Source organism: Pteronotus mesoamericanus, unplaced genomic scaffold (genome assembly GCF_021234165.1).
Source record: "Pteronotus mesoamericanus isolate MK-2021 breed Mesoamerican mustached bat unplaced genomic scaffold, CSHL_Meso_final contig_74, whole genome shotgun sequence".
In the NCBI taxonomy this organism is placed as follows: domain Eukaryota; kingdom Metazoa; phylum Chordata; class Mammalia; order Chiroptera; family Mormoopidae; genus Pteronotus; species Pteronotus mesoamericanus.
Genome location: NW_026555247.1, coordinates 33618471 through 33639474, shown reverse-complemented (window position 1 = coordinate 33639474; position 21004 = coordinate 33618471). Strand labels below are relative to the sequence as shown.

At 39.2% G+C, this 21004-nt stretch overlaps 1 protein-coding gene across 1 annotated transcript in view; it reads right to left on the bottom strand.

The window, feature by feature from the left end:
• MALT1 (MALT1 paracaspase) overlaps window positions 1-21004 on the bottom strand; it is a 52513-nt gene that overhangs the window by 7559 nt on the left and 23950 nt on the right. Inside the window, exons 7-14 of the mRNA XM_054583736.1 lie at window positions 20858-20890; window positions 18150-18176; window positions 14620-14652; window positions 9596-9799; window positions 4025-4202; window positions 3193-3267; window positions 2524-2651; window positions 701-850 (exon numbers count right to left, since the gene is read on the bottom strand). Of these exons, the coding sequence (XP_054439711.1) occupies window positions 701-850; window positions 2524-2651; window positions 3193-3267; window positions 4025-4202; window positions 9596-9799; window positions 14620-14652; window positions 18150-18176; window positions 20858-20890 (828 nt within the window). The remainder of the gene's footprint in view (window positions 1-700; window positions 851-2523; window positions 2652-3192; window positions 3268-4024; window positions 4203-9595; window positions 9800-14619; window positions 14653-18149; window positions 18177-20857; window positions 20891-21004) is intronic.

Below are 21004 nucleotides of genomic sequence, written 5' to 3'. Positions count from 1 at the left end.
GTGTTTTATTTTTTCTTCAATAATTCATTTTTATTTTATTTTTTCATTATCATTTATCTCCCCATACCCTCTTCCTCAGTCAATAATTTAAACTTACTTTTTCATGAAACCCCACAGAATTATCAAAGGGAATTAAATTACAGACATGAATCCTACTTCGCCTTCTTTTCTCTTCTTTACCAGCCCACTGATTCAAGTGTCAAAGACAAAACGCTCAGTGGTATTTACAGGCAGACAGTGTTTGCTGACCACCATGCTTGTGTCTTGACAAGTGTCATTTCATTCACTACCAACAACCCTACCCAGCAAGTACTCTCTCTCCTCCCCATTTTGTAGGTTAACATGCTCATCATGCTTAGCAGAACCCCGGCCTGTCTGATTTCTGATGCAGGACATTTAATGGCTCACATATAGGACAGCCTAAAGGAGTGTGTATTAAATTGAAAATTATTTTTAAATGATCATATTTTAATTTTACTAATGGTAAAAATGAGTTAAATACTTTACTATTTCCAACATCGAGGAAATCGGTGTCCTATCTGTCGTTGAAACATTTGTTTAGTCTTGTGTTTGCCTGCAAGGCTAAAATATTTTCACTGCAACATTGGGGGGAAAGCTGCAGACTCAGGAGGGAAAAATACTTCATGACTTAACAGAAGCATATTATCGAAAGGGCTCACAAAAACAGATGCGAGTGTACCGTGCGCCTTGGCCCACTGCAGGTTCCGCACCAGCGACTCTGCGGAGTGTGCCGTTCCTTGTATGGGGTCAGTCAGGGCTCTCTTTTCAGATAAACTGCTTCGGATCTCGAGAGCCTGCTTGCCTTTGGTGAGATGACATTTACCCATATCTAAAAGATAAGAAGTAAATATTATTTTTAAGACCATAATCCTTTCATTACATTTTAAATGCTTAGGCCAAGAACTCACCTATAAATCAGATTAGTCTCCGTGTCACTTATTCACTCAGCAAATATTTACTAAGCACCTAAATGTGTCGGGCAGAGTTCCACGTGCTAGGGATATGTTAGGAAGCAACAAGATAAAAATGCTGAACCAGCTCACTTCTAAAGGCCCCTCTCTAGCGTTTATCTTCTCTAATTCTAATAATGAATCCTCGCTATTCTCAGCCTTGAGATTCACAAAGAACTGGAAAGTGTATTTCTTCACTAAAGGGCAGGCACGATGGCTTTATGTCTCTACTCTCTTGAGAACCAGGTTCAGTTAGTAAACATGACTCTACATCTATGAGAAAGTATCCTGTCTTTACCACAGATTTCTTTATTTTTAAAAAAGGAAATTGTGTGTCAAAACCACCGGCATGGTTAAAGGCCCGCCTCCGCCCACCCCTGACCATTCTCTGCTGTGCTCTGCGTCCTCCCACGCACATCGGGTAGGGCTGGTGAACAGTGTGTGCCCAGGTTTTAGGTTTTGAATTTAACGCAAATGTCATGCTGAATACACGCTTGGTATCTGTCATATATAGATGAACTGGTGCTTTTGATTGAGTTTTCAAGAGTTCAATTATATTTAGAATATAACATTAGAATGCAACCTTTCAGAGTCTCTGCAGCACCTTCATAGACCTCAGTTTGAAAATAACCAACACAGCCCAAAGGCTCTAATTGTTTTTTTTAAGCAGCAGAAACTTTTCTTCAAATAGGAGCTTAAAGAGAGGCCCAGTATGTAAAACAGAGAAAAGCAGAACTGCTCCGGGTGCAGGCGGCCAAGGCAGCCCAGCTGCCTACGCGAAGCAGGAAAGTGGCCCAGCGACCCAGCGGAGGGATCTGCGCCGCCGAAGACGTGACAAGGGGCAACGCGGCCGGCAGCTGTTAAGGGAACATTCGGGTACCTGACGCTCACACTGCCACTCTTGCAACATCTGTGGAACACCAGAAACTTGTCTGCAAAAGAACTGCCTTCTTTTTGATACGGCTTATAAACTGGTACTTCAAAAAATACACATCTACAGATGCGACAGGACTCAGTCGGTCTGTGACCCGAGCACCGCAGTCTACCCGGCTGGCAGGGAAGGGGACGGCAGGAAAGGGAAGACGTGGTGTTAGACCTCTAGGGTCACGTCCTTAAAGCAAAAATTTAAAACCACTAAGTTCATTCAAAAAAACAAACAAAAAACAAAAAACAGTTTTTTTCCACCAGGGCCTCAAAATTTATATCAAGCTTCATCTGCCTGGGCCTGAGAGACAATGCCGGTTAAACGATCTTTCGCAAACAAGTAGAGGGGCAACAGCAGGCACCAGGCACAGAAACAGGGTGAAGAGCTCTGACGATCACCCTCTGTCTCAGCATGTCTGAGGTCAGCCTTGCAGTTCAAGTAACGCTGCACAGGTGGCATGTGGCTAAGTCAAGAGAGAAGGAAGGAACTAAATAGCTGCGTCGCTGAAGATCATATTAAAAATTATGTTATAAAATGACATAGTGTTAGTTCCAAAGATGCACTATAACAGTAGGAATAAAATAATTACCACACAGAGAACCTCGACTAGCTTTCTCTTTATTTTACCTTCTGCAACTTCATCCAGTAACACAGTAATTTTCTTCTCTTCTAATAATCTATCTTTTAAAAATTTCATAAAGATTCCATTTGCCAATCCAGAATGTTGGATTTCAAAAGCTTCTGCTCCTTGACACCTTAAAAACAGCACAAAGAAAAAAAATTTAAAAGCCAGGACTCGTCATGTGAGGCTCCCATAAGCACGGATGAGCCTCCTGTGCTTGCCCGCGTCTGCGTGACGTCCTAACTAAAGAGTTTGTCTTTACGCAGGAACTACATGCTTCAGTGCCTGGTAAAAAGAAGGTGCCATAATATAAAGTGTTTCAGTCAATTATTTAAAATTTGCTATCAAGAATATCAAGGAGGAAAATGAATACCTACATATCTATGGATATTTCTAGGCTTCTAACCTACAATAAAAAAATTAATGAAGATTAAAGGAATTGTGGACATAAACATAAAAGCTTCTGCTCTGGCCAGGTGGCTCAGCTGGTCGAAGCATCATCCTGTACACCAAAAAAGGTTGTGGGTTCGATCCCCAGTCAGAGTGAGTACCGGAGGCAATTAATCAATGTTTCTCTCTCACGTCAACGTTTCTCTCCCTCCGCACCCCTTTCCTCTATTTGTAAAAATCAATAAAAACTTATCCTTGGGCAAGGATTAAAAGAAGTTTCTTACGTGGCATATCCAAACACAATGTTGGCGGTGACTTTCAGTGCATCCAAGATTGGAATGGTATCATCGTAGTCATTTCTATTTAAAAGGTTGGAAGGGAGAAGGCCAGATACAAGCATAAAAAGTTAAAAAACATTTTTAAAAAGAGCACAATAACATAATAAAAATATGCTATAACACTATTCTATTATACGTAACTCAAAATTATGTATTCAAAGTTCCTTTTTCAAATCACCTCCGTATTTACCAAAAATAATCCAGGGCATCCACACTGCTGAGACAGTGGATGGTCACATCTTTTCTCTTGTTAACGTTAAAACCGGAGTCACATTTGAACTCTGGCATTGGATTTCGGCTAGTAAATGCTGAGCAAGCAAAAAACTGTAAGCCTGAGAGGAATAATCATTAGCTCCATTCCTCAGTAACATGGGGGCAGACACATGGGGTCTGGGCCGGCTACACTTTCTGTATCTGCAAGAGCAGGGCTGACCCGAGCGGCCAGAGGCCCCAGGGCCACGGGTGCGTTGCTGTGACTCTGTGGAGAAATTGGTGAGGTGGTTGTGGGAGGCATCTGAGGAGCTGCACATTTTGCGGTAGGAATAAATACCCAGGCTCTTTAGTTCTTTACTTTTGTTCTACAGCAAACAGGAAAAAGTTAAAAGAATTCAATACACGAAGAGAAAATATATTTCCCTCCTGTTTTCTTCTTAATCAGCTTCAATCTATACAATTCACAAACATAATCTTGGCATTTGCAGGTTTGCGTTACATGTAATTTGCCAAAGCTGACATTGAACTCCAACAAGCTTCACTGAGTGAAGATGAGACAGTTTACCTTTTCCTACACATATCCAACAAGAACACATTGAGTCCAGTTTCTTTTTCTTGCATCAATTTCAGTATATTCTGCACACAGAGACAGTTTTCAGACCTATATGGATTTGGAGCATCAACAGGGACCATAAAGCTGTTCCCAAAGTTTTCATAACCATGTCCCGCATAATATAATAATCCTGAAGAGGACAAAAAGGGGCAAAAGTTAATTTTTTTACTTTGATTTTTTTTAAGAGAGAGAGAGAGAGAGAAAGAGAGAGAAACATCAAAACATCAACTGGTTGTTCCACTTATTTATGCATCATTGGTTGATTCCTGGATGTGCTGACTGGGGATCAAACCCACAGCCTTGGTGTATCTGGGCAATGCTCTAAACCAACTCAGCTACCCGGCCAGGGCAAAAGTTAATTCTAAATTGTACTCTGAACATGTCTGTAGCACTCTTTAAAAAAAATATACGGCTTTTATTTTCTTCAAGTTAATGCAAACTCATTTAAGAGATTCCCAGTTATAAATACAGTCGATGTTAACTAAATGTGCATTGAAAATTATTTTGGTGATAGTGTTCATTCTAGTGCCGTATTTTAAACCAACATCAAGACATTGTTCTGAAGAGTATTTTAATTCATGAACGTAATACATTTATAACCAATGGTGTAATGTGGAATGTGATTCGTCTCACAAAGTAAATAAAAAGAAAAAAACGCGAGGGGCCTCCCTGCTGACTCATTTATCTCCTCCCCAGACCAGGACTTCCTCCGTGGCAGGGCCAGAGTCTACATCTATCTGGGTGTTGCTGGTACACAGCAGGGGCTCAGAAGTATTTAACAGATGAACGAAGAAACACAATTTAGATGAAAAGCAACTGTAATATGAAGCATAAGAAATTCCACAGGCATTTCAATATAATCAGTGAGGGTTACAATAATATAAATGTAGTTTTTTCTAAGCAGAGAAGGGGGATTATTTTTTTCTTAGTTGTTATGAGATATAAATATCATTAATTCTTCATCTAGAGTCTCTTGAATTAGTAATTTATAATTTGAGTTAGTTTCAGTAATCAATAGATGAGCCATTATTTCTTTACTGAGAAATGATACTATGAAACGTGCACCAAACAACTCTAAAGATTTTCTTTAAGTTTTGTTTTAGCTGTTAAAAAAAAAACAACAACAAAAGAAAGCCCCAAAAATATCAGTATGGGCTTCCTTATAAAAATACTCAAGAGAAATACTTGTGAAGACCTATCTCCTAAGCTTCAACCACTAGAGCCCACTAATTTTGTTTTCTTAGAATTCTGGAATGAAACTTCTTTATGTAAACAGCAGAAAGGCTTCTAGATAGGGAACAACAAAAAAATGCCAATCCTTTGTGGTTTTTGTAGTTATAGGTCCAACTCCTGGCAGAAGATGTGGCTTTGAACACTTAAAAAAAGTTTCATTTGGTCCCAGGGTGCAGGATCCAGGTCTTCAACTTTTATTAGACTCTTACTAAAATGACAAAAGTGGTTCTTTCATAAGCAACATTTCAGGTCAAAAATGACAAAATGAACACACATTTATTCAGTGTGGGTTTAATTTATATCTCATGTGTGCCCTGAATATAATCATGTTGGCACTGCAGGAAATTAAAAAGAAAGACAAAGTTCTTGTCCCTGAGGTTCATGCAACTCAAGCTGTTAGTTAAACAACAAAGACAATCAGCCTATAATTAATACTGTTAGTTCTGTGATCAGGGCAACCCTGTACGATAGGAGTGAAGCACAGAGTGGATTATCAGTGCGAGGGAAGCAGTAACAGATGGTCTTGGGAGAAAGGAACAACCTGGAAAGGCAGAGGAAGAGCAAGGGATATTATCGGCAAGGAGAACAGAGGCAAACAAGGCTCGGACCTGGAATAACAGATAATAGGAAGACAGCTAGTCTGGCAAGGAATTAAATGATCATGGATGAAAGTAGGAGTGCACAGATAGGGAGCATTTTGAAAATCATGACTAAACGAGTGGATTTAATTCACTAAGCAATGATGGTCAAGTGAGTGAAAAGACAACTTACAGAATGGGAGAAAATATTTGCAAATCAAGATCTACAAGGACAACTTGTATTCAGAATATATAGAAAGACTCCTTTTTTCAACAATTCAAAGGACAAACACTCAAATAAAAAATAGGCAAAGGATTTGAACAAACATTTCTCCAAAAAGGATATACAAATGGGAAATAAGCACATGAAGAGATGCCCAACATCATTGGCCATTAGGGAAAAGCAAAACAGAACCGCGAGAGCACTTTGCACTTACGAGGACAGCTATAATAAAAAGACAGACAGTAACAAGTGTTGGCAGGGATGTAGAGAAACTGGAAACCTCACTTATTTCTGGTGAGAGTATACAATAGTACAGGCACTTTGGAAAGAGTTAGGCAGTTCCTCAAAAATTTAAACATAGAATTATCCTATGACCCAACAATTCCACTCCAAGAGAGCTGAAAACACATGCCCACGGCCCACATAAGAATGTGTACATGAATGTTCACAGCAGCATTGTTCATAATATCCAAAAAGGGGAAACAACCTAGATGTCCATCTTCTGTAAGTGGATAAACAAAATGTGGTATATATCTACATATTGGAAGATTATCCAGCCACAAAAATAATGCTATAACATGGATGGACCCTGAGAACATTATACTAAGCGAATGAAGCCAGACACAAAAAGTCACATATGGAATGATAACATTTTTATGAAATGCCTGAAATAGGCAAATCCTTAAGAGACAGAAAGTAGATTTGTTGTTGCCAGAGGGCTGGGATAAGGAGGAATGGGGAGTGACCACTAACGGATATGGGGTTTCTTTTGGGGGTGATGAAAATGTTCTGAAATTAAGGCACTGATGCAGAACTTTGTGAATATACTAAAAACCAATGAAATGTACATTTTAAAAGAGTAAAATTTATACTCAAGTACTCAAAATATGAGTCTATTTCCCAACAGTCTCTTTACTGCTTCTAGAGAAAGATGTTTATTTTTAACCTCCATTATCCTGCTCAGGTTACTCTGTCTCCTCAAATCTTAACCAGTCTTCGCAGTCACCTCAGGCTCAGAACCCTCCGCAAGCTACCGGCTGGTTTCTACTTCTCTAACACACCTTCACCTCGCCCTACCTGAAAACCTCCCAGCAGCGTGCGCTCTCTGCCACTTACGCACGCACTGGCTCTTACAGACATTTTACAGTTCTATGTATATTTAATTTCTCTGATAAAAAAAATTATCACAATAAAGACATTATTCTTACAGAATTTTCATGGTTTTCAAAGCACATTCATATACAAGATCTGATGGTAATCCATGTAACAATTTTAAGTGACTTCTATCCCTATTTTATAGATGAGAAAATTAAATTTAAGAAGATTAAAGGACTTGCTTAAAATAACATATCAGATAGGTGTTTGGGCTCCATATACAGCATGTTTCCCCCCTCATTACATTAAGGGACTTATAATTTGAGCATAAAGATCACGTTCTTTATTTTCAGGACGTCCCTCAATATCTAGCATATTCCTTATCTGGGCTATGGATATAGCAGGAACTCAGTAAAGCTTAATGAATGTATTAAGTTAACAATGCAAACCATTCAGGACACAGGGAGACCTGATTTTCAGTGGAAATGGTACCATTTCTACAACCGATCCTGCTTAGAGGCAGCCACACAAGAAAGCTTGGTTAATGCGTCTGGCTCTAACAAGACTCAATCTGGGAAAAGCAGCAACAAGGAGCAGAAGTTTCACCTCCATTATCCAGGGAAAGCTAGGTGTGGCCCGGTATTTCAATGCCATGTGCCCAGCTGCACAATCGCTGAAATCAAGGCACTTACAACAAAATACCTTTTCTCTGCTCCAAGATGATTTATGAAAAGCATAAGCATTTTCTATCAAATTCTACACCCAGATTATACTGCAAGAGATTAAGCATTTTTATGTAAAATAAACTAGACCAAACCACTGTATTTAAAAATTCCCTCTCTAGTACTGCTTATTATTTTAATTAACTATCCTGTTACCCAAGGACAGAAAGACAACATAGGTATCTTTAAAAATGATAAAGACTCAGTCCACGGCCACACCACCCTGAACACGCCTGATCTCGTCTGATCTCGGAAGCTAAGCAGGGTCGGGCCTGGTTAGTGCGTGCATGGGAGAATTTAATGTGGGTAGAAATATAATCCTATAAATTCGATCTTTAGAGAAATTTATTTCTTGGGAATACGATTTCCAAGAATATGGTTTGTCACAGATATTTATTTTCGTCTCCAGAGAAAGTAACTGTTTAATGTCAGACTGTCTCACCTGAGCCACACCGCAGCGCACCCAGCACGGCGGCGCTCTGGTTAGCAGGCCCCCCGCCGCCCTCATCACCACTGTGGACTCACACGGCTCTTCTTCCTGTACCGGGCACAGTTCCACGGAAGCGCTTCACTGACGTTTTACCTCATATAATCCTCGTAAGCTGCACCTCGTAGCAAGGTCGGTAATACTATCACCCCCTCCCCCAGCCCCTTTACAGCTGTAAGACCAGAGACACTGAGAGGTTCAATACTTCATCCAAAGTCACACAGCTAGTTGGTCAAAGACCCAGAATTTGTATGCTCACCAGGTTAACCAACAAACCCTATTATATTGTCTCTGTATAATCTACTGCCGGCTTTCTAGGTAACTTGACTTTCAGAAAATAGAAAATGTCAGTGTACTGGTTCTTCGTGGTTTCACTACACCACCACTGAAAAAAACCCCTTCTTCTTCTTTTTTTTTTTTTTAAAGGGAAATCTTAGGCTGAACCTGAATGTATGTAAGATGTAAAAGCTGGTGGCTCTAGCTGAAGCCTGAGGTGGAATGCTGCCTGGTTCAAACCCCCATCTAAAGGTGAACGGAAACTTGAACTCAGGGAATTACAGTAACAATAGCTACAATATTTTGAGCGCTTTTAGTAGGCCATGCACAGAGATAAGACTGAGAAAAGCCATTAAAAATGTACTGTTAACAGTTTTCATGGAGGTGCATCGTTAACTATAGATACATAAAACTTCAGTTTACAAAGTTTCATATGCCTTGTTCGCCAACATTTTTTTGTGAAATTCTTGTTTCTACTAGGCCAGAAAATACCATGCAATAGTTAGAAAAAAGAAACACAGAATGTACACGGGTTACAACCTCTTATACACCAAACACACACACATGCCCCAAGACGGTCATATTTTACAAACACGAGTATGCAATTTTCCATTTCATGACCATGTACTGTGGTCAATAAAAAGCAAAATCACCTAACATTGTTAAGAATTCTAATAAGAATAACATTGTTTTCAAAACAAGAAACAGGAAAATAAATACATTAAGCTAATCAGTTATTTATATGGAAATACAGCATGAAGGCCAAATCCATTTTTTTTTTTAAACAATAAAACTTTTCAATTCAACAATGTGTTTACCGTACCTTTTTCTGATTTTTAACTCTTAACCCTAATTTGTTCAATGAAAAATAGTGGATAATTATTAAAACAAAGATTATAAATATCTTACCGTATACTCCTTTGTCTAAAAGTAGTAAAAATTCATCCACAGCATTACGCATCTCATATTCAGTCAGATCCAACAGGGAAACGACTTTAAAGTCTAGCTGCCTTAACAAGTTGGTCAATTCATACACGTCCACCAAAGGAGCTTTAAGCTTAGGGTGCTCCCAGTAATTCATATTTCCTATCAAAAGAGCAACCTTGTCCTTTGCTGTGAAAAGAGGGAGGGATTTAAAGGGGGAAATAAAGATTAAAATAAGACCTATGGAAATGGCATGATTACAATAAAAAGTATGCTCTACAACAGGACTTCGTTATTACTTAATTTCATCTTAGAGTGATCACTTTATGCCTTCAACCAATATAGTGGGGACCACAGAGGCTGATGAATCCAACAACTGAAATGGAACTTATTGACACTTCTGAGAACCAGGCAAATGGTACTTATTAGCAGTATATATATGAAGCATAATAGTTATTAATATTAAAGTATTTTTGTTGAATTACAAAAGTAAAAATGTTATATTCAACTAGACTTTTAGAGCAAATTTAAATAAGAAATGTTTGAAATTGGGTTCCCATCAAATTAGGTTTTGTTTTTGCTGACAATGGAAGAGGCTAAAAACAAAAGAAGTGCCCAAAAGAAGAACAGGAAGATTCACATCTGAGCAGTAAGGGGAAATACCAGAGGGGACAGCAAAGCAGCAACTTAACAAGTACTGTATCTGTGTTTTTTCAGTTGATAAACTGTCTTAAAAAAAATTCCCATTTGGGTGAGATGCAGCTACTTTAGGGATATGTGAAGACTTTTGTATGAGTATCTTAATAGTTTATTTTCTGACCTTAGTGCAATGAGACTTTGTTCACAGTTATATTCTCATACGAAGAATTTTTCTGTTTTTAAAGGACAAAAAGACCCAACACCAATGCCTTAAAAAGTACCAGCTAGCTAAATCAGGCGTATAGCTTGTCCAAAAACAACTGTGGAAGGCTGGACATAGCTTAGCGTGGAAGAGGTCTTCAAAATCGTACCTTTGCTAGTCTGGGTGGGGTTAAAAGTTAAAGACTGGAGACCATGCCATGACTATAGGAGCCTGTTAAGATGTTTTTCTTGCAGACACCACGGTGTGGGTCTGAAGGACACACCAGGGAGCAATGGAGATGGCGTGACAACAGCCTGGGGCTGAAGAGCCACACTGGGCAGGACTACAGGCCATCGCCTTTGGACACAGGCCAGGACTAGGCGACCAACCTCTGTCACTCAGTGCTAAGTATTTTATTTAGAAATTATGAAAACAAAGTCTGGAGAAAAACTAGTGCTGAAGAATGTGACTCTCAAAGTGGTGGAAAACCCCACTTTGTGAAGAGCTTTACTACTTTCATGTTGTGGTATCTTTATTCTATATTTACAGTTTTTAGAGACTTTTTCAAAGATTTTACTTATTTATAGAGAGGGGAAGGGAGAGAGGGAGTGAAGCATCAATCCATTGCCTCTTACACATCCCTAACTGGGGACCCGGCCCGCAGCCCAGGCATGTGCCCTGATTGGGATTTGAACCAGCAACCTTTCAGTTCGCAGGCTGATGCCTAATCCACTGAGCCACACCAGCCAGGGCTGGAGATTTCTTGCAAACTGCCCAATCTTATGAGTATGCACATTTTAGAAAAAAAAAAAAAAGTGATACTTAAGCCACATTTCTTATCCATATAAGATTCAGATATCAAGCTTCTATTAAACTACCTTTAGTTCTAAAACTCAATTGAAAAGTTGAGACTACTCAGGATGGATTTCAATAGGAGGCAGTATGAAACTTAACATCATTGTATTTCCTTTGTTCTTTTAAACTTTCTTCCTAAAAAGAAAAGATCAAAGTACTCACTGTATAGCAAGACTATTAGCTGGCTAACCCACAGAAAGAAAACTTTCGGTGCATTCCTTTGTGAGCCCGCCAACCCTGTCAGAATTCGGACCCAACCGCAGTATAGCGAAGGACTCAGTTCAATCTCCTTCTAAGGGAGGAGAGAATGTGATGTCTCCGGCTTACATCATGGTAGCCCAAATCACGGGGTGCCCAAAGTTATTCAGGCAGTAACGTGTTCATAAATCATAGTGGGTTTTTTTTGTGGAATATTATGATAATTTAATTATCATAATAACATTATGATAGTTTAAAATGTATCCTAAACTAAGCTTTATTGGCAGAAAACAATTAGAAGGTATTTAATAGGAAAAAACCCCCACTGGGGTCTTTGGGGGAAAAATGGTTGTCTAACTATGCATGATAGGCTGTTTCCGTTGATATCAACCCTTTATTCATTGTTATCTGGTTGGAAAGACCCCATAGGATAGTTTACAGAACATAAGTGTTCAACAACCTGAGAGCTATGTGTACTACAGTGTAGGTATTAATAATTGACCCTAATTCTTCAAAATATTTTCCCTGATCATTTTTAATAACTAGTTTTTAAAATGTCTTAGAGCATTTTCTTGAAATAAATGGTAATAAAAATGAGGAATAAATAAACCTTACCGTGTCCAACTTGTAAAACTGTTGCTGAATGACAGGCGAACTGGGAAGGCGCAGCACAGAGAAGCAGACCGCAGCGGTCAAAATGAGATGACCAAGACTCATTTCAGGAAGTTAGTTGTAGACAGGGAAAGGAAAAGCCAGAGTTTAGAGATATGATAGAGGACGGAACAGTAAAATTTGAAGTTGAGAAGATAAGACTGAGGAATGAAAGCAAACTTTAAGACAGCAGCTATAGAAACATTTATGATAGTTTTCAGGTGATAATATAAATGGAAGAAAGTATCTGCAGAAAAACATTTACTGTAAGAGCCACCCACAATTTCTTGAACACAAACCCTCTACTGGAAAAAGGAAACACAAATGCAAGTTGATTAAGCAACAGAATAAAACCACTTCAGAAAAATATTTAATTACATGATCCTAGACATTTTCCAAAGCTCAATGCAATGTATTCGTTAAAAATTGGTAGTGTTATATTATTAATTCCATGTCTAATAATCAAATAGTGCTACTCATCTTATGTAAAATTAATTAATATTCATAAGCACTTGGAAAAGGGTCTGGAACATATTTAGTGCTATGTAAGTGTAATTGAACATTAGCATCAAATCTGACTGGTTGAATATACAGTGCTTGTTGGTCTCATGCATAAGATCTTCTTTTTTAATCCTCACCCAAGGGCATGTTTATTGATTTTAGAGAGAGGGGAGGGGAAGGGGAGAGAGAGGGAGAGAAATGTCGATGTGAGAAAATGGATCCATTGCCTTTTGTATGCACATTGACTAGGACCAAACCCGCAACCCAGGCATGTGCCCTGACTGGGAATCCAACCTGCAACCTTTTGGTTTACAGAAGGACATTCCAATCAGCTAAGCCACACTGCCCAGGGCATAAAATCTTTTAATCTCTGTGTCCTATACAATAAAGTCCAAAATCCTCAGTCTGGCAAACAAAGTCATTCAGGCCCTGGCCCACGCCTGCATTCCAGCTGCGCCCCCACGCTGAGGTGAGAGTGAACCCCGCCTCCTTGCCCTCACCTGAGCAGTCGCCCTCGCCCCGCCCCCGCACCCATCCCCTGCCCCCAGCCCCGAATCTGGGCTGCCCTGTGATTCCCTTTGGACACCATAATGTGGCGTGACACGCCATCAGATCTAAGTCTGAACCTGGAGAAGTCTGACAGTTTCCAGTTTGGGAAACTTGGCTACATGGTGAGGCCATGAGGGGAAAAGAGCGGAGGGGAGAGAGTGAAGTAGATCAAAAGCTCACAACAGGAAAACAGGGGAGCGCCATCCAATTTGAAGAGGCAGCAACTATTTAACCACAACTGACAGCTACCCCTTTTCATGAGTACCCGGAAATCTGAATTTTTAAATATCTGATCAGTGACAACTGATTATAATTGATAAAAACACTCTATGTCCCCCCACCGCCTAAAAAGGGTCAGCCAGTTTTGTGCCCTTTTCTCTGTTGCTTGTAGCGATCTCACGTTTGCTGCCCTTGGTTTAACTTCCACATCTATGCCCATGACACTCATTGCGCATCTCCAATCCTGGCCTCTTCATCAAGTTCCGGACCCATGTATCCAACCGCCTGCCGTACATCTTCACCTACATGTGACACAAATACCTCTCACTGGTTGGGTCCCACACCGACAGTCCTGTGTCCTCTGAAGCCTACTTTTTATTCTGTGTTTTCCAACTCAATGTATGCGATCACAGCCCACCTAGCCCCCCTAGCGGTCCAAGCAAGAGTCTAAAGATCTTCTGAATCTGTTCCTGTCTTCTGCATTCTCACTGGTAACCCTAGTTTAGACTTTCGTTTCTTCTCTAGACTATTGGAACAGTCTCTTAATTTTTCTCCTAACCACACACCTCTATTTAGTTTACTGTGTACACCGATACGGGACGTGCCTTTCAGAGGACACATCTCATTCATCCCTCTGCCAGGAAGCTCCCTGCCACGGCTTAACACGGAACAGGGCTCCTGAAGTTCTGGCTTCACCCTTCTTCTCTCGTCTCCTTCTCTTCATGCTCCAGAGCACAGGGCGCTACTTGCAGTCCCCCCAATTCAACACCCGGTCTCATTTCTCTCCTGCGCTGCACCTCGGGGCGCAGGCTGCCTCTGTCTGGAAGGCTCTTCTACTCTCAGTTCAGAAGGCAGAGCTGCTGTTGCCACCGCTCTGCAGCTTTTCCAGACTAACCCCAGCGAGAGACGGTGTTACTCGCCTCCAGGGAACATGCATGTTTACTTGTTTGCATGTTGCCAAAATAAAGAAATCACTCCACAGAAGCTGAGTTGGTCCCAGAAACTGAATTCATAATCTTTGTAAGCCCCCTGTTGTATAATTTCCTTTATAAATATCAAAATTAACCATTTGGTCTCCATGTCATTATATTTATAAAAGCTGTCAAATTAAAATGTTTAAATCCCTTTATGCTCACCATAAAAGAGATATATACTATATTTATATTTTGACCAAGCATTTTAGAGATCTACTTACCCAAAGGTTGCTCAGCTGTTTGCTCTTTATTATCTATAAGAAAATAAAAACACAAAGATATAAGTTGTTAATACCCATTCAGGGTTAGAGATATATGAAAGCAATGAATACCATCAGCGACATTAAAAGACAGAATATTATTTCTAACAGCTAACTTATGATTTTAGGATTTCCAGATTCTTTTTTCTTTAGTTCTCACCTGAGGATATGGTTATGGATTTTACAGAAAAAGGAAGGGAGAGAGAAAGAGAAACGTTGGTGTAAGAAACACTAATTTGTTGCCTCCCGTACAAGCCCTGACCAGGGATTGAACCTGCGACCTGCTGGTGTATGGAACAGTGATTCAACTAACTGAGCCCCCTGGCCAGGGCAAGATTTCCAGGTTCTTGATAACAACATGTGCTTGGATAGACAGCCTGGGAACCAGCGCAGGGGAATGCCTTTGGTAACGGACTGCCACGGCTGGGGTAATAATCTTTAACGTGCTGGGTAGAAATGCAGTCTGAAAACAGTGGGTGGTAGGAATAAGCAGCAGCACCAGAGGAGTTAATATTTACTGAATGCCTGGTGCAGTTATAGATGTTTTCAACACAACTGAGTAAAATAAACGACCATTTTACTCTACAAGGTATATACAGTTATTACCTCCATTATACAATTAAGGAATCTGAGGTGGAGAGAGATTAAGTCACTTGTCCAAAGTTACCAAGATAGTAAATCTCATTCCATAGTCCATGCTGTCTGCCATCGATTCTATGTAAAATAAAGTATCTCTCGCCCCAAGGACCATGTGGAAAGAGATACAGGGAAAGATGGAGTTCAATCTGTCTACTACTATAGACAGGGTAACTTTTTTTTTGTATTTGTAACCATTCATATGCTACAGGAGTCTATTAACGTTTTACCAAATTTTTTTTAAATTCAAATTTTTTTGGTGTCTCTGAATATTGAAGAGTAAGGATATAATGAAAGAGGAAGCTAAGAAAATTTTAGAAGTTTAGTGGTGGTGGTTTGCAAAAATTTTCCTGAAATAACTTTTTCCAGTGTTCACTGAAGGGCAAGAAATAACAGACCAACTTAGGAAAAAAGGGCTCTAACCAGACCAAGAGAGGACGGTTCTCGGAAACTAGGTGGGCTTAGATGTTTGGACGGCTCTCCGAGGCCTCCCTGAGCTCCAGGTTGGGATGGCAAGAATGACACACAGCTTTCATAAATATCGAATAACAGGGAGAACAAATGGTTTATTTTGGATATCTGTAAAAGAAATTAAAGAAAAGGTGGCTTAGAAAGACTATAAATTCAGTTTACCTCAAGTCAGTGGTCTTCTGGTTTGTAGAGTTTGCTTGTATGTAATTAGCACAGACCAATCATCACTCACAACAGATGTTTATTTAGAAAACATGAGCATGAAATAAAGAAACAGGTCCTAAATGAAAGAACAGGAGAAATCTCCAGAAGAGGAACTAAGTAAAATATAGGCAAGCAAACTACCAACCAGATACAGAGTTCAAAATAATGGCTATACGGATGCTCAGGGAACTTAGTGTGAACTTCAACGGCATGAAGTACAAAGAAACCATAAAAAAGAACCAGTCAGAAATGAAGGATATACTAACAGAAATGAAGAATAATCTACAGGGAATCAACAGCACAGTAGGTGAAGCCAAGAATCAAACCAGTGATTTGGAATACAAGGAAGCAAAGAACACCCGATGAGAACAGCAAAAAGAAAAAAGAATCTAAAACTATGAAGATAGTGTAAGGATCCTGTGGGACTTCAAGCACACCAACATCTGCATCGTGGGGGTGCCAGAAAAAGAGAAAGAGCAAGAAACTGAAAACCTATTTGAAAAAACTAATGACAGAAAACTTCCCTAACCTGGTGAAGGAAATAGACATGCAAGTCCAGGAAGCACAGAGAGTACTAAACAAGATGAACCCAAAGAGGCCTACCCCAAGACACATCATAATTAAAATGCCACAGGTTAAACACAAGGAGAGAATCTTAAAAGCAGCAAGAGAATAGCAGTTAGTTAACTACCAGGGAGCTCCGATAAGACTGTCCATTGATTTCTCAACAGAAACTTCGCAGGTCAGGAGGGAATGGCAAGAACTACTGATAAAAAGCAAGGACCTAAAACCAAGATTACTCTACCCAGCAGAGCTACCATTTGAATTAAAAGATACATAAAGAGCTCCCCAGACAAGAGAAAGCTAAAGGAGTTCATCACCACCAACGCAGTATTACAAGAATTGTTAAAGGGTCTTTAAGAAGAAATAAAAAATATGAACAATAAAATGGCAATAAATAGATATCTATCAACAACTGAATCTAAAAAAAACAAATTAATGAACAAGCGGAACAGAAACAGACTCACAGATACGGAGAAAACATTTGACAGTAGCTGGCTGGGAGGGGCTTTTCGGGGGGCTGGGTCAAAAAGGTGAAGGGATTAAGAAGCACAGATTTGTTGTTACAGAATAATCATGGGGATGTAAAGTACAACGTAGGGAATAAAGTCATTCCCGTTCTAATAATTATGTATGGTGTCAGATGCGTATGAGATTTATGGGGATGACTGTAAGTTACATAGTGTCTAATCACTGGAGTGAATATCAGAAACTAAAATAATATTGGATGTCAACTGTAACTGAAAAATAAAAAATGATTTAAAAAATTAAAAGAAATATATGGGCATGAAACCAAGCAAAATAGTCATGGCACTAAAATAATGAGATATAACGTGTCAGGAAATAAACGAAATCTCTAGAAATATTACATGATATAACTGCCTTCTTAATCCAGTCCTGTCCCACCACTGCCTTTTGGAACAGCCAGGACCTGGAGGTGTCTGTCCCCTGTCTTTACAGAGTCCTCACTGCTACCCCGCCTTTCATCTCAGCTGAGGCTTTCTCATAGGCTGAACTTGTTCAGAAATCTGTTCTGATTAAAACTGACTAAAGAATGAGGATTAATCTTGCCAACAGAAAATTTCTTAATGGTTACTGACTGGCTACTTACCTATACAATGCAAGGTATACCCACTAACACACCTTTTACTCCAGATAGAGACACCCCACCCAACTAGTTCAGATATATTCTATGAATGAGCAACTTTGAACAAGGCCCCAGGGGTCTGGTGAGTTCAGAACTGCTACTCTGTTACTCTTTTGAAGACTGCTTCTTGTCTTTGAAATTAAAAATCCTGCCCTTCCCCATTAACTGCCTTTTTATGGTCCAGAGTCATTCACAATGACAAAAACTGCATTCCTGTTTTGTGTTGCCTCCACACACTTTTCTATCCTTATATAGTCTTACAATCTAGAATATTTTTTAGTATTTTCACTTACATGAAATTGTACTTCATATAAGTGCTCATTTCAACCCTAAATTATGTTACTTTAATAAAGAAAAAGTTACCATTACTCTAACCAGTACTACTGTTAACGAAATATCTACAGTATCTTTAAATCATTGTGTTTAATACCTTAAAAATCTAAAACTAATGTTTTATGTTTATATTACTCACCAGGATGCCCAAGGTGATGTAATTCATCTGAAATGAAATAAAAGAAAACAGATTAGCTTTAAATAATTTAATTGCCAACTTAGCACAAATAGTAAGATTAATCAGAGAAAGTTTTGAGCTATTCAATTATGTTAGAATGTTTGATCAGTTTAAAATTTTCATATACATTAAATGAGAAGCCATGCAAAACCGAACAGGAAAGAATGCTGCTGTGGATGCCATTTAGGATTTCTGAGCTCTTACTACTTTCATTAAGTGACAAAAAGCTAAACAGGCTCATTCATAATTTGTTCCAAGTTTTGCATATTCTGGATGATTATGGAACATAAACAGTCAAGATATAGGTCTGTCTGTGGTCCCAATGATAACCTTCTTGAAACTAATGAACAGTCTCAAATGATCTATTCCTTTTTTAACACACTCTTAAATTTTAGAACAATTTAAGATTTACAGAACTATGGTGAAGGTGGTGCAGAGTTCATGTAAACATCCACATCCAGTTTCCCTATTTTTTAACATCTTATGTTAGGAAGGTATGTTTGTCCCAAGGTCCCATTCAGGATGCACTGCATTTGCTTATTTGACCTTAGATGCCTCTTGGTTGCGGCAGTTCCTCAGCCTTCCCTCGCTTTGGATGGCCTTGGCGGTTTGGGAATTACTGGTGAGGGACCATGCAGGGCATCTCTCGGGTGGGACCTGTTGCCGTCCTTCTCAGGGCTGGACTGAGGTAATGTGTTTTTTGAGGCGCAGTGGTTTTAGAATTGTTAACCTGCACTTCCTGGCTAAAGGACATCATCTAAGTAAATGTGACATTACAGCTATCTATTTTTCTGCACAAGTTTTACGAAGATAAAAAATGTTAATAAGTTACAAATGTTATACTATTCATCTGATGTTAGGAAGAACTTATTCTCACGTGTGTTATAAAATCAACTAAAGAGTAGCATCAGCTGGAGTACAGGACTATGTACAATTTTCTTTTGCCTTTTACCTTACAGGCTTCCCTGGTTTCCGACCACTCAGGTGAGTGCTCCGTTCTTCCTTCCCCTCCTCAGTGGGGTCGCACTACATATTTGCAGTGAGTTTAGATTCTTTTGTCATATTCCGCATTCCGTCCTGGGAGCTACCCTCCTCTGACCTTCTACAAAGCGAGTTTTTAAAAACTTGCATACGTGTATTCACCATTTCGGTGGTCATACAGGATAGTTTCGCTACCCTAACCATCCCCCTGAACTTTGCCTGTGCAATCCCCGCCCCTGTCCTGATCAAATTCCTTTAACGAAATACCTAAAATTAAATAAGTCCCATGGATAAGAAATTAGTTCCATGGATAAAAAAGGTATGATATTAGGACAGTGTTCATTGATACACATCAACCCACCAATTATAAAGGGTCTCAACTCCATAGATTTTTCAGAAAGGAAAACTGGATCTATTTTTTTCCACCTGAAATTTCTGGAGTTGTTTCATTGTTGGACTTTCATCTCTTAAGTGTTTTGAACAGATTTATTTGAAAGTCATTATTTAACAGGGCGTTTATTATTGCAAAGATTACAGGGAGAAACCCGTAGCTAAAGAGGCACCACTGCAAGGCGCTAATTTACAGGTGTTGTCCTGAAGCCGGACGGAGTAGCAATGCTCGCTTTATTTCTCCTTTTGCTGATTTATCCCCGGGGGACTCCAGTGTTAGAAGTTTTAAAAGTCATGCAATGAGGCAAAAAAGCAAGACGTGAAGAAAGGAGCTGGTGAGCGTTTCTGCACGTAGCCTCCCTCGTGTAGGGCCCAAAGACCACAGACTGAAGCCCCCTTATGCTAGAGGGCTCCCGTTCACAATTAGGTACCGGGCTGAAAACAGTTATTAAAGTATTTCCAAGTGACACCACAGTGCTATAAAGGCAAGAAAACCAGGAAACATAAGGTTTAACGTTATTTTCTTGCTGTACCCCAGTAGAGCCTAAAGTTATATTATAGTTTAAAGAGGCAGAAATTGAAAAAATACTTTGCTATCCAAGAACCTAATTTTACAAAACAATGTGGTATCATACTAAAGGAATTTAAGTTTTAAAATTTACTCATTACAACTTATGTACAATGCTTTGGTTGATTAAAACAAATTAGAAACTTCTGTTGAAACAGATTTTCAATTCTCTTTATATATTATGATAAAGTTGACAGGGAAGATTAATCTATAGCCTTAGGGCTTCAAAAATGGATCTCATCGATTTTATATTAAAACAGAATACATTTAACATTTGATAAAACATGTGTTACACAATAAATCTGTCATGAAACTTTTATAGAAACAGCATTTGCACTGAGAGGCGTATTGCCATGGGTAAAGGATAAAAGAATTGGAACAAGTTTCCATGATGGTATTGCTATCTTTTTTTTTACAAATTTTATAATGATAAAAGTTACCATTAAGAATTCGTTGTATATGTTCACTATTCATAAGCTGTTCAGGAACTTTATTCTTATACATAGTAGAAAATCAACTGAGAATTAGTTATTTTTATAGTGTGTCAGTTTAACAATGTCTGTGGCAACTGATAAACTCTCAAAGACTAGGATACAATATCCTTGATTGAAATGATCTCTTACAGCTAGTATTTTTTCCATCGCTGCACTCGGTAGGCTAGAGCACTCCACCAATCCCAAGAAGAACCAGCATGCAGGGTACTTGGTTTCAAACCAAGGGATTACACTACCTTCAGTGCACTCCACTGCCTCAGCTGTTCTTCCTTGTTCCAGAGAAAACAAATGTGAATATATTGTAATTCATGATCTTAGCAAGGGCAGCCATCAAGCAAACAGAGAGAAATATCACAGAAGTATGCTGGTGAACCAACATATGC